A 14,356-nucleotide genomic window follows, 5' to 3' on the forward strand; every position below is an offset into this window, starting at 1 on the left:
CCAGCCTGTTCAGTGTCAGTGCCTCTGGGAGGCCTGGCATCTCTTAGGACTGGTGTTCATTGGTGAGAGTAGTGGATACAATAGTCAGACAGCACAGGCTATTTGTCAGAAGACTGGGAGTTAGGGACAACAGAGCCTGAGCCCAACAGAGTGAGAAGGTTCTAAAGGTAGCTGAGGAGAGAACTAGACTGTCTTTCAATGCAAAGAAACAGTTTGTAAGCTGGGTCTCTGTGTTTTTATTGCTAACAGAGCTGAGGAGTGGTCATGTAAGGGCCCAGAGCATGGATGCTCTGCATGAGCTAATATAGCTTGGACGTGGACATAACCCTCTAATCAGTGTAATGGCTATGATCAGTGTGTGAACTCCCCCAGATCAAGTGGAGCTGCCCATATAGGCTGTGCATGGGACACAGAGCCCTTGGAAGGGCCTCCAAACTGTCCCAGGTCATAGGTATCCCTGCCTGGGTTTTGTGTCTGTGCTGGATTCCTGTCATAGAGTGGGGCTATTGCCCAGAAGCCTTGCCAGAGTGTAGAGCTTTCAACTAGTTTTATTTTATTTTATTTTTAATGCTCATAGGGCCTGTAGTGACAAAGCCACCATGATGTCTGGCATCTGTTTCTTCCTCTTCTTGCTCCCTTGGCTCCCTCGGGCCCATTCAGTGTCTTTTCCAGGTTACCTTGCTGTGATGACTATGGGGAGGGGTTGTCCCTCTAGAATGCTGGCCAAGAAACCCATCATAGCAGCAGTCTAGCACTTGAAGGTCTGGGGAGACCTCACCTCCCTCTGGTCCCTGGAGCTTTACTCCACACCCTGCTCAAACAGGCCTGGGCAGCCCCTTTCTACTATCCTTCTCTGGGTAAACACTGGTGGTGTTGGTTGTTTTCTCTTTATTCTTTTGGGGGTCTGCCACCCAGCTCCCAAATAAACCACACATGGATGGAGGCTTATTTTTACTTGTAAATACCCAGCCTTAGCTTGGCTTGTTCTTAGCTAGATTTTCTTAACTCAAATTGTCCCATCTACTACCTTTTGCTTCTAGGCTATTCCTTTTCTTATGTCTGTATATATTACTTTCACCCTTCCTCCGTGGCTGGCTGTGTGACTGGGTGACTGACCCCTAGTGTCCTCCTCTCCTCCTCCTTTCGTTCTTCCCTCTTATCCTCTCTGCCTGCCAGTCCTGCCTATCCTTCTCATGCCTCACTATTGGCGATTTAGCTCTTATTAGCCCATCAGGTGTTTTAGACAGGCAAAGTACTACAGCCTCACAGAATTAAACAATTGCAATGTAAAAGAATGCAACACATCTTTGCAGCATTAAACCTTTGTTTGCATTAACAAATGTAACGCACCTTAAGATAATTTTCCATAACACTCTGGTTATCTAATTGCCTTAGTTGACATATCTGGAGCTTACCTAAGGCCACTCTTCAGGAGGGGCTCAAGTAACAGGCAAAGGTCTCAGTAGCATCTGAACTATGACTGATGAATAGCTGATACATGAGGCAGTTCCCTTCCTATCCCTAGAGGACCAAGTCCTGCTGTCAGGGAAGGGGCCGGCAACAAATTGGGCCTGGGGCTTGGGGGGGGAGCTGAAGATTTTCCAAAAGGTACCTTTGAGTGGCTGGATTAATGGCCCCCCTCTCCTTTCCCCTCTGCCTGGTATCAGACTGCGTGGAGATGCTATGCTGCTGAGAACACTGACTCATCCACATGGAAGATCTATGTTCGGAAGCCTTCCCGGAGCCACGCTCTGCTGTCCCCCAGCCCCAAGCCCAAGAAGTCTGCCATGGTAAGCAGCCTTATCAGCCACCAGGATGGGGACTTCGTATTAGCAGCTCAGGGAGCTGGAGCTAGAGAGGCATGAGACCCTGGTATTGCCATTGAGGGTAGGGCTTATCAGGGCACCACCACCATTCTGAGATCAGAGAAAGACTGACCTGATCCCTGCTGTCCTCACGTCCTCCACTACTGGAGCCATATTGGACTGGCTATGCCAAGACCAGGATAGGTCTAAAGAAAGTGCTGCTGGAATAGGATGGACTGGCTCCATCAGCTGTGGAAAAATGCTCTTGAGAGGACCCTGGTGCTGGTTTTCCTTGGTGGGTAAAGCAGGCAGAAGGGGAAAGTATTGGAGCTCTTGACCACAGAGGAGAAGTTCCAGCAGCTGTGGGCCCATCTGCCTGGAGCACCAAGGAAAAGGTGGGGCTCTTCCTTTCCCAGCTCTCACCATCACTTTCCTTGAAGAGACAGGCTTCCCAGCTTCCAACTCACTGCACACTTGAACTTGTTCTTCCCTGTTTCTGGATGCTCTCCCTGGCTTCACTCCCTGACCCCCACTGTCTCCAGGAGACCTCTTTAAAGAGGCTCCCATGCTCCCAGTGTATCTGCCACCACATTCTTTGCTGCCTTGGCCTTCAGCCATACTGTCCTGGTGCGAGCTTGCATGTTTTTGTTTATCTGCCCGCCTTTCTTAGGCTGTGGCTCATAGAGGGCCACACTGGGCCAAGCAACACCCTGACTCCTCCAGCAGCATCAGCACTCCACCAATGTTTGAGGGTCCTGAAGCTCAGCCCCTGACCCAAGTTCCTTTGAGGGTACATATTTCAAGGCCGAACTCAGGACTCTACAGGGGTTCTGGGGCTGGTTGATGATCTGGCAGATGTTGCTCAGGACACATCCACTCATCATGAGGACATTTTAGGTAAAGAAGAAGAAGTTCAAGCTGGATAAGGATAATGGGATGAGTCCTGGAGAGAAAATGTTCAATATCCCTCACATCACATATGATCCTCCAGAGGATCGGAGGCCAGACCATTTCTCCGTTGATGGCTATGACAGCTCAGGTAAGCAAGCTCACATGTGTGTTAGGTACAAGGCACTCAGTGTTGGCCCTGAACAGCATCAGTCTAGCTTGGGGAGTTCCCATGCCACCCATTCCTAGACCTCTCCCTGGCACTCTGTCCATAGGGCCCCATAGCATATATGTAGTCACTGCCTACCTTGGGAGCCCAAGCCAGGTCTCTGCTACAGGAGGATGAAAGGCAGAGTAGACCTGGAAGATTCTGAAAACAGTGATGCCATGTTCCCCTGGTTATTCCCAAGGAGGTACTCACTACACAGTGTGTTGAGAGGATGCCTACAACTGTCTTAGAATGTTGGGGGTCAGCATGGCCTGACCTGGCCACAAGAGGGAAGGTAACATATATGTCCTATCCACTGGACTTCTCTCTTTCAGGACACAAGTTCTGTGATTGAAAAAATAGCTGGAGTGACCTTTTTGAGGTTTGCCCACTGACAGGGAAGTCCAGAGGTGAGGGTGGTAAAGATAAGGCCTCTGTAGGACCTGGAGGGCCAGGGACTGGCTTGTGAAATCATGGGGACATATGGCATTAGGGTCAGCACCTTGAACAGACATTTCTTATGTAGTCCTAGGTTTGTATCTGGTGTCACCAGAGCTATTCCTCTATGTTCATCCTATTGTGGGGTTTGGATGAGGCCAGGCTCGTGGAACCTGGTGATAAGAATGCGGGTCTGTCCAAAGTTTGGATACCTGGGTCTTGGTTCAAGTTTTGCCTCCATTAAGCCATAGCGAGCCTCTGTAATACACATGCGAGAAGGGAACTCAGAGAGGTCAGACATATTTTCTAGGCCACACAGTGGGGATATGGCACGCCCCCAGATGTGCCTCTGGATCACCAACTACAGGGCAGATAAGCTGTGGGTACTCTTGACACATCCTTCCTTTATCAGCGGACCACAGCAGGAGCACAAGGTATCCAGTGACCAAAGAGTCTTCTCCAGAAGTACATGTACCATTTCCATTATCACGGCATACTGTCAAATACTTTCCCACGAGATAGAGATTTGTAGGTCTAGGATTCTCACATTCCTGGCTCCAGATACAAAGAGGACATTCTGAGATTATAGCATAGCCCCTGTGAGACAGCATAGGTGACTGTGGAAGGCACCCACTTCTCCCTGCAACTCTCATATCTCTCTGACAGCTTTAGTGCCAGATCCGGATGAATGTATTCTCTAGTAGTTGTCTATAACTCAATTTGAATGTTTCTAGTCTTTTTTCTTCCTCTGAGTCATTGTGGGTATTGAGATAGTGATCTGTCACTAGGACTGGGGGTGTGGCTCAACTCATCACATGCTTTTTGCTTAGCGTCTCCTGGGAAGTCCTGCTGGCTGCTTCCTCTCAGGACTATGTACTGAGGTAAATGGTCCAGACAGGCCAGTGCAGTGATTGAGTCCTCGGACTCAATTAGCAGACTGTTACATGGCAGTTGCTCTTCTAAAGAATCTGAAGATATCATGAGGATGTGCAAGAAACTTCTATGCAAATATTTTCTTATTTTATTTAAGAGACCTGAGTATCCATAAATTGGAGGACTCCAGGAACCACTTCCCGAAAGACAGGGAGGAGAGAATTTCCAAATATTCCTAAAGTCTCTGCTCAAGACGCAGTCCTAGGTGGAGGGGAAATCTAACTGAAATCACAAAAATAAAGTTGGGCCTTGGCACTTGAGGTCAGGGAGAATCCTCTTCCAGATGGACAGGTGGAAGGTTGAGGCAAAGGAACAGGTGTTCATCTCACTTCCCCCTTGACTACTTGCTCACTCCAGCAATGTTAGGCAATACAGGGCCTGGTGCTGGCTCCCTGTGCTCCTGGTTTTGGCACTCAGAACTGTTCAGAGTTGTACCTGCTTTCCTTCAATGAATCCCAGGCTCCGAGGGAAGGCTTCATTTTTATGTCCTGTTGGGGACTGGACATCCCATTTAGGTTTCTGGGCTGCCATGAGTCATGGCCAACCCCATGTACCATATGGCTAGGTCTTGTGCCTATCAGGAAATATGCACTGATATGACATCCTTGGTAGGATGGGAACTAAGGGTCCAGACCAACAATGTGTGTCCAACACTGTCTCCTGTGTTGATATTCTGCCCCTCTGTTGTACTGTCATTTAAGTTTGTTCCCCCTCTTCTCAGATTTCTTCCCAGTGCCTGGGGCCTGACAGAATGTTTTGGGACTAAGTAGAAAGTTCCAGAAACTTCCAGCTTGTTGGCAGTTGTAAGGACAGTTTCTGGGATAGCAGAGGGTGACCAACAACATTGTTCCTCATCCTCCTTTTCACAGGTGTCAGAGCCCCATTCTACCAAGTTCAGCTTGTCTGAGGGCAGCTGACCTGTGTCCTGTGTCTTGTTCTCACCACTACATCTTGGCAGGAGGGTGGGAAGTGTTCAAGAAAGGGACTGTGGCAGTTCTTTGCTCCTCAAGACTACCCTAGGCATCCCGTCTGTCAGGACCCAGCCTGGGCCCCACTCTACTGAGCGCCAAGCTGCTGCGTCCTCATCAGATGGCATGGGGATTTGGCTCAGGGCTGGCCACATCTCCATGAGCCCCTGGGACATACTCCCCGCCTGCCCACTGGAGCGGGCACAAAGGGCAATTGTGCCAACAAATGCCCAGTGCCCCTGCAGCTCTACTTCAGGGGTAGGACCATTGTCTCAATGCAAATAGGGGCTTTCTGCTAATGCTAATGGGCAGGTTGGGCGTGAGCAGAGGCGGCAGGGATGCAGTCCTGTGCCTGCCCAGGAGAAGCATCACTCGATGTTTTCTGAATACGGGGCAGCAGTGTCCCTGCCGTCCATTCAGCCTGCTTAGTGTTATGAAGTCCGCAGTGATGTCTGTGGCATGTTAATGAGGTACACGAGCGAGAAAGCAGCACTGCTTGTGGAATGCTCCCACACCGCGCCGTCTCTTTCTATTAATGAGATAAGTCAGCCTACTCCTGAGCCACCAGATTTTGGAGACTGAGCAACTGGTCTGGCCCTTCTAAGGACCTGGGGCAACCCCTACTTCACGGGTTACCTGATATACCCAAGTCTCCTTATCCAAGAGGCTCTTGGGAATCTTGAGCAGTCTGGCATGGAGACGGGGTGCTAATCCCAGTGGGGGAGGGATATCATCACTGGGAAAGCCCCAGAGTGTCTGCTCCCACGAGGCAGAGCCTAAGCAGTCACACTGACTTCTAGTGCCAGGCCAAACCAGGGCTTGGACCTCATGTGTGTGTGAGAACTAGGAAGCCATCATCTTGTCCTAGCATAGGACACATACCTGTTTATAGTATGCAAAAGTCCACTTGCACACAGTCCTTTCAGAGTATGCTAAAGGGAAAAGTGGAATGCAGTGCTGTTCCCAATTAAAGATGACTTAACAGAGCCCAGAATCTTTCAGGGACCTCCCAAGGACACTCATGTTTCCTAAGGAAACTCTTCTGGGCTCACCTATGAGACATGTGCAGGTATGGTGGATTTGGACTGGTGGAAGCACGCAAGGGAAGGAGAAGGAGTCTCATTGTGGTAGCATCAGGGCCAAGCCCACCCTACAGTGAAAATGGGGTATGTGCACCCTTATAGAGAAGCACTGTGCAAAGTAGGCAGGAGTCTACGCCTCCCTGGAAGCCCCACTACTATTGACAGGATCTTGTGCCTTTAGTGGAGATGGGGGTAATGCTTAGAGAGGGCACAGGGGACTGTCTAGGCCTGAGAGACATTGTTTCTCACTCTTGGTGGACTCAAGCCACATGCCATTCAACTTACTAGCATTCAAAGGGGATTGATATCCAGGTTCAAGAAGGAAGTGTCGAGCAAGGCCCAGGACCCTAGATGATGGAGAAGCCTGACTTTGGTGACCTAACTACTACTGCCCATACGAATTCTGTGGACTCACATATGTGTAGATGGAAGTTTCTGTCCCACCCAGTCCCGCAGCCTTTAGTCCCAAATAAACACACAGAGGCTTATACTAATTATAAACTGTTTGGTGCTCAGACTTTTTATTGGATAGCTCTCTCTTAATTATTAACCCATTTCTATTAATCTATCTCCACATGGTCTTGGCTTACCAGAGATGCCCAGCCCTCTTTCTTCCTTGGCATCAACATGGTGTCTCCCTGGTGACTCACTCCCTGAATTCTCCTAGACTGGTAGGCCCACCTATACTTCCTGCCTGGCTATATCCTGCCTGTCCATTGGCTGAAATAGCTGTATTCATTAACAAATAAGAGAAACACATATTCACAGCATACAGAACAATATCCCCCATCACTTGTGGGCTTAGTGGACATCTAACACATTGGCAGCCATTTCTCAGAGATGCAGTGTAGGCATTATATGCAGAGATCCTGCTGTGGGTGGGGCTGAATCGTTCCCTCAAGTGTGTTACATCCGCCAATGTGTGTCAAGTAACAGCCCTGACTCCTAGGTGTTTACAAAGTCAGTGGCAGGTGCTTTCTGGGTGCACTCCACTCCAAGCTGGGTGCCTGCCTGTGTGTGAATGTCTATGGCCCACACAGGATTACATTTTTAATGCTTTGCTGATCGCTATCTCATGTGGACCTATCTCCTGAGCCTCATGAGACCTGGGTGTGTTCTAGGTGTGGTCACCCTGCCTATTCCCCACAATACACACACCTATAGGCTGGTGTTGCCCAGTGTTTTGGTTTTGCATTTTTAAACAATTCTCTGTATGAGCTGTTCACACCACTGAGGCTTGCTCACAGTTTCAGCTGAACTTTCTTCCAGAAGTCTAGGCTTCCTTCAGGGATAGTCTTGGTGAACATTCAGCCACAGCTGGGTTGTATCTTTTAATTGTTCCTTGCTCCTGGATGATGTCTCAGTTGGGGAGAAAGTTGCATATGAACAACTCTTTATACATGACCTTTTTACTCCTGGTGACTCTGAAATTTCTCATTTGAGTTTAGTATTATATAAACTATGATGTATCAAACTGGTGGATCATTTTTTTTAAAAACATGGGTTGTGTACTGACTCTTGAATCTGAGGGTTTATGTCTTTCATCAAGCAAGCAAAGTGGCTCCCATATCTACTGGAAACTGTTGCATACATATGCATATGTGTGGGAGTCAAAGGACAACTTTGGGTATCATTCTCAGAAACACCATTTCCTCCTTGGAGATGGAGTCTCTCATGAATGAGCTCTATATATTAATTAGGCTAGACTGGCTGGTCATTGTGCCCTGTGAGTCCTCCTATCTCTGCCTCCCCACAGTTGGGATTAAAAGCTCATGGACATCATACTGTGCAGTTGTATATGTGTTCTGGGGATTACACCAAGGTCCACATGCTTATGGAGCAAGCACTTTCAGACTGAGATATCTTCCAAGCCTCCCTTCTAGAATCTTCTATTGGACCATCTCACCTTGGCCTTGGCCATGTCATGTCTTCCTTAGGTTATCCATACTGTGTCTGTACTTGCTGCTATTCCTAAATGTAGGCATGTCTCATCCACAAAGACAGTTATTTTAGTTTACCATATGTTTCTCACTTCTGGGCATCCTCAGGTGGGGCTTTAAATCAGTTGGTTTTAGCACCTTGTACCTCTCTCATATTTCGTATTACAACTTTTCATTTAGAAGTCATGTGAACATGTTTGTTTTTGCAGCCTCCTTTAGTAAGTTCAACATTTGCAGTGCTTGGAGTCTAATTCCATGTACTGTGGACTCTTGTTCATAGTAGCTTTTGTCTTGGGAGGTTCCTGGGGACACATTACTCATGAAGATTCCAGATTCACCTTCTTTAGGGGCCATCAGAGTCCACATGTGTCTGCTCAGGTGGGATGAGTCTCAAGCCACCTGGTTCAGGTTGGATGTGTTCTGTCCTGCTGCACCTGCTCTGTAGTCAGTTCTCAGGGCTGATTCCAGAGCCACTTTTATCATGTAAGCCCAGAAGTATATGCAAGGCAAGTGTTCTTTTTCCACAAACTTGCCAAAGGTACTTGCAGGGAGCAGAATTTTAGGACAGAGGGTCTGCTTGCTGCTCAAGTCAGAGCTTCCTCTTTGTGTAAAAAAAAAAAGGTCTCTCCACGTAGACCAGAGCTCATATGCAGCATATTTAGAAACTCACTCCTCAGTATTTTGGGCTGTCTTGACTGTGGGGAGGTCCTGGAATCTGTAACAGGCACCCAGGTTATTATGAAGCAGGCAGTTTATAGATTAATTAGCCTTGGGAAACTCCAAGTGTCAGGTCAGTGCCAGCTGCAGAAGCAAGAGTTCTTCTGTGACTTCTCAATCTTCCCAGTATGCTGCACCAGAGCTATCAGGGTGGAAGGGCAAGGCCCGAGAGTATGACAATAGTAGGCTTATAGTTCCTTTTGCCACCTGCACCTGTGTTCTCGGCCTCAGGTATAATATGGCCCAGGAATTTGGCTGGAAGGACTTAATCAAAACTTCTAATGACCTTCCCAATTGTCACAAATGACTCACAGCAGCCTCAGTGTCCTGAGGAAGTTCATCAAAACTTTCGGGTTACCTCATTGACAGGATGTAGACTATGGTAGGGCCAGTAGGAAGGCTGATCATAGCTTCTTGGGTACATTTTAAGCCTGGATCAGAACTTTCTCATCAGCACTGCAGCTGGACTTTCATTTCTATTCCCAGCCTCTTGATGACTCCCTTTCTCTTTGGGGCTGTCACTGATATCACTGCCCTTTCACCTCCTATTTGTCATTTCAAGTCTAGTTTGCATGACCAATGAATAGACTGACCATTGGGCCCACCTTGGATGGAAATGTAGGCTGGTAATGGCCCCTGTATACCCAGAAGTGTCATGTGACTTATAAGAGCCTGTTTTTTCCTCATTTTTCTAGCAGTGCCTTACTTAGCCATTTCTGACTTGGTCCATGGCTGGACTTTCCCACCTGGCACATCTGCCCAATAGTCTTCGCACTGCACCCTGTATCTTTAAGAAAATGTAATTACTTTGAAGTTCTAAGAGATAGTTTTTTTCTGATTAGAAAAGTAGATTATATTTATTGTAAAGCATGAGTACAGAGAAGATGATAAAAAAAAAAGTAACCAGCTTCTGTCTTACTGTTGTTAGGTTTTGGACAACTGTCCTCTCCCTGGCTACACCCCAGCTTTGATGACTGTCATCCCTGGGTTGGGTCCACGTTGAATGCTCAGTTTTAATCCTGCTTTTATCTACTTACTGTGACATGAGCATTAATGCCTGTCATTTTAAATTCTTTTGAAACTGGTTTGTGTTGTTTCTAGGCAAATATTTATGCCAATAATTTTGTGGTGCTCACCTGCTGCACAGACTCTGAAAGCTAGCTCAGATCTGATGGGAAAGTGCCCCATGAGCTTTAAGTTTTTTATTTTGTTGGAATTGGATTCAGCACTTAAAACTCTTCTGAACAGTGAATCTTCTTTAAACTTATTCTCCTGAAGAGGAAATAAAATCCCAAATTTGTGACCATTTAGAGAAATATTGATGAAAATATTCCATATCAGTTTCTATGATATACATACATACATACATATATACATATATATATATGTGTGTGTGTGTGTGTGTGTAAGGTGCTTAAATTATTGGTAACTAACAAATTGATAGTTTGTTTTAATTATGTGAGGGGGCATATGAACATAAATTCAGGTGCCAGCCTGGAGCTGGAGCTAAGAACCAAACTAGAGTCCCCAGCAAGAGCAAGCAGTATGCTCTCTTCACTGCTAAGCCATCTCTCCAGCTCCATGAATTGATGTTTCTAATGACAACTTACCATTAAAAAAAAAGGAAAACAATATAACATCTAATATGCTACTGTGGGTGAGACATAAAAATCAACAGAAATGCAGATCTGAACAATACTTTCAATCAAGTTGACTTAACTAACCCTGGTAGAGCATTCCTCCCAACATCAGGATAAATATGGCTGCCAGCTACACAGAGAGTACATGCCAAGACAGGCCATGTTCTGAGCTGTGAAAAAACTTCATGTTCAAAATTATTCAAGTCATGTGTCCTTTCACTACAATGGAATTAAATTAAAAATCAATAAAAAAGATGGCAAATTCTGAAATATATGGAAAGTAAAGAACATATCTCTAAATAACACAGGGTCAGAAAAGAAATCTCAGAGAAAAATGTAGCATATTTTGAATCAAATGAAAGTGAAAACACAACATGCTGCAGTTTAGAGGCATTGCTAAAGCAGTTTTTGGGAGGACCATATAGCACTCTGCGAGCACTCCAGAGAAGGCCTCACACTGGGAACTATAAAACTGTTAAGTAAACCAAATAAGTAGACATAAGGAAAATAAGGATTTGCGGAGGAAAGTAGGAAAATAAAAACAGGGAAAAATAATGAAACCAATGTTGATTTTTAAAGCCAAGGGGGAAAAATCAATAAGTGACTAACCAGCTAGACTAAAGGAGAAAGAGTGATGTTGTAACTTGTCAGTGTCAGAAATGAGATGCTTGGCTTTGTGCAAATGACAGGATGTAAAACCACAAGACTATTCTTTACAACTCTTTGTTACTAAAGTCCACAACTTAGATGAAATGGGAAATTTCTTAGGAAAGGTAAAATGCAGACAGATATAAGCCAAGTATCATCTGTACATACCATAAAACAGAGGAGCGCTCCAGGACCATGTTGTTTCCTGATGGACCCTGTCTTATGTTTAAGGAAAAGCAAAATCTAGATAGTTTCCTTTTTAAATAAATAAAATGAAGGGATCCTTCTAAGTTCTGAGACCAGCATTACCCTGATATGAAACATAGCCAAACACATTACAAAAAGGAAAATTGTGGCGAAATATCACGTGTGAACATCAAGTAAAACATTTTAAGCAAAATGATCAACTAGAATTCAGGAATGCAAAGTTAGTTTGAATTTTTCTAATTAGTAAAATTAATCCTATTAATAAGTGACAAAGTCATAGTTGCAGACTAAGTATTTGGCAGAAATGCAGAAAAAGTATTTGGCAAAAGTTTGGCAATGATTGATTATAAAGTATCTAATAGAAACTAGAAGCTACCTCAGACTGATAGTTAGTATATTCAATGAACAAATACTGATTGCTTTCCTCATATGTCAGTAGTATAAACATCTGATCTTATGACTTCTATTCAACTTTAAGTTGGAGATGCTTGCCTGTGGAATAAGGTAAGAAACAACAAATTGGAAAAGAAGTAAAACAGACAGTATTTGTAGATTTCCTAGTTGTCTGTGTAGAACATCTGATGTGTCTGATTGGCCATTCAAATATGCAGATTAAGTTCAGTTGCAGATACAAAATAGTTTGCAGAAAGCATTTGTACTTCTAAATTCTAGCAGCAAATAACCTAGAATTGAAAACTTAAATACTACTCTGAGTACTATCAAAAATATGAAATACGTAAATGCATCTTACAAAAGGGCTCTCCTTTGGAACCTATAGAACTATGCTGATGAAACCAAGAAAAATTAATGTAGATACATATTAGGTTCACAAACTACAAGGTTCAATATTGTTTTCAAAATTCAGTATAGATCCAGTCAAAGACTAGCATGCAGATAGCCTAGAATAACTAAAGCAACATTGAACATGAACAAGATTGGGGAGTTAACTAGATATATATTGTCATCACAGAGAAGCAAATAAATTAGTGGAACACAGTGTGGACCCTCATATTTACTAACAGCTAATTTCATCTTTTAAAGATTCATTTATTTATAATGCATACAGTGTTCTGCTGTCATGTATGAGGGTGCCAAATCTCATTATAGAGGTTTGTAAGCCACCATGTGGTTGCTAGGAATTGAATTTGGGACTCCTGGAAGAGCAGCCAATGCTCTTAACCTCTGGGCTATCTCTCAGATGATTTCTAAACCACATCTGAAGGTTATAGGTTTTTTGGGGGCAGGGCAGGGGAAAACAAGATGGAAAAATTTAATATCCATTTCAAACACTTGTATCCTCATCCTCCACAAAAAACAAGCCAACCAACCAACCAACAAACAAACAAAAAACTAAGTCAAAATGGCCATAGAACTCAATTCAATAGCTAAAACTTACAGGACAAAACAATGTAATTAAGGATATCTTTGACACAACATCAAAAGCATGTTATAGGAACAAATCGGTCAGACCTCCCAAGATGCCTTTTAAAAGATACAATGAAAAAGACAAGATATTAAAAGAAAGTATTTTGTGTGTACTGTGTTGTGTATTGCATGTGAGTGTGCAATTGTGCATGTCTGTAAACACACATACAGAGGACAAAGGATTGGTGTCTTTTTCTATGGCTCTTCTACCTTCTTTCCCTAAAGCAGTCTCTCACTGAATTGGAAATTCAATGTCTTCAGCCAGAGTAGCATGCCAGCAAGCTCTCAGGATCTGCCTGACTCTGCTCACCCCACCCGCAATGCTAGGGTTACAGGTATGTGTAGTCATGACAGGTTTGGGGCTTCTTTTAATGTGGGCATTGGGAATTTGAACATCTGCCTCTCTGTTGGCACATCAACACAGTTACCCATTGAGCCATTATCCCAACCCTGAAAATATGTTCAAATCATTTACCTGATAAAGAAATTGTATTCAAAAATAAAAAATTCTGAGAATAAGTATTTTCATTGAAAAGAATTTATATTTATAACATTGGTAGCTGCTTTAACTGAAAAACAAGACAAGTAACACATTACAAAAACGGGTAAACTGTTTACACCAATACTTCATAGAATGGAAGACATATAGAGAAGCATGTGAGACAATGCCCAACATCATTTGTTATTGAAGAAATGTACACAGGTAGACATGACTTCGTAACTACTAATTGCCTATAATTAAGGAAACTGACCATGTGTTAGTGAGGACATTAAGGAACTCAACTATCATGTCATGGTCACAGTGCACTCCTCAGTAGTTCAGGGACTCTGTATAAACAGTTTAGTGGTTTCTTTCTTTCTCTAGTACTCCCCCAACAACCTTTTCAATTTGGAAACAATCCAAGTGCAGTCAGCATTTGAATAGTTTTTTGTCAAAGCTGTGCTCTGTCTATATAATGGAATACTACTCAGAAGTACAAAGGAATGAACTATTGATACACCTAACATGGATGAATCACCAAGTAATTACAGTGAGTGAAAGAAGCCAGACAAAGTGTTCATACTGTCATCTTCTGTTACCACAGCACTCTAGAAAATGAAGTCTAACCCAGAGTGACAGAAAGGTCAATAATTACCGAGGGGTGGAGCAGTGGTAGGGGAAGTCCAAAAGGGCAAGAGGAAGCTTCTGGAAGCACTGGATATGCTCATTACCTTAATTGTGGCAGCAATTTCAACACATGTCAAAAGTTACCAAATCCTACAATTTAAACACGTGCCATTTATTATATGCCAGCTGTACCTCAGGAAAGCTAGTAACAGAATATATAAAATTTGCACAGCAAAAAACACCAAAAAATAAGTTGTAAGTGGTAACCTGGGGAAACAGTTGCCATCCATATTGTTAGGCACAGAGTGAATTATTATCATTCAGTTTTTTTCAGAGCTCTTTACATTGA

At 44.2% G+C, this 14,356-nt stretch overlaps 1 protein-coding gene across 1 annotated transcript in view; it reads left to right on the forward strand.

The window, feature by feature from the left end:
• Nucleotides 1–14,356, forward strand: part of Kcnq1 (potassium voltage-gated channel subfamily Q member 1) — a 314,995-nt gene that overhangs the window by 91,979 nt on the left and 208,660 nt on the right. Inside the window, exons 9-10 of the mRNA XM_051193455.1 lie at nucleotides 1,668–1,790; nucleotides 2,703–2,844. Coding sequence (XP_051049412.1) covers nucleotides 1,668–1,790; nucleotides 2,703–2,844 — 265 coding nt within the window. The remainder of the gene's footprint in view (nucleotides 1–1,667; nucleotides 1,791–2,702; nucleotides 2,845–14,356) is intronic.

The sequence above is a fragment of the Phodopus roborovskii genome, unplaced genomic scaffold (assembly GCF_943737965.1).
Source record: "Phodopus roborovskii unplaced genomic scaffold, PHOROB, whole genome shotgun sequence".
In the NCBI taxonomy this organism is placed as follows: domain Eukaryota; kingdom Metazoa; phylum Chordata; class Mammalia; order Rodentia; family Cricetidae; genus Phodopus; species Phodopus roborovskii.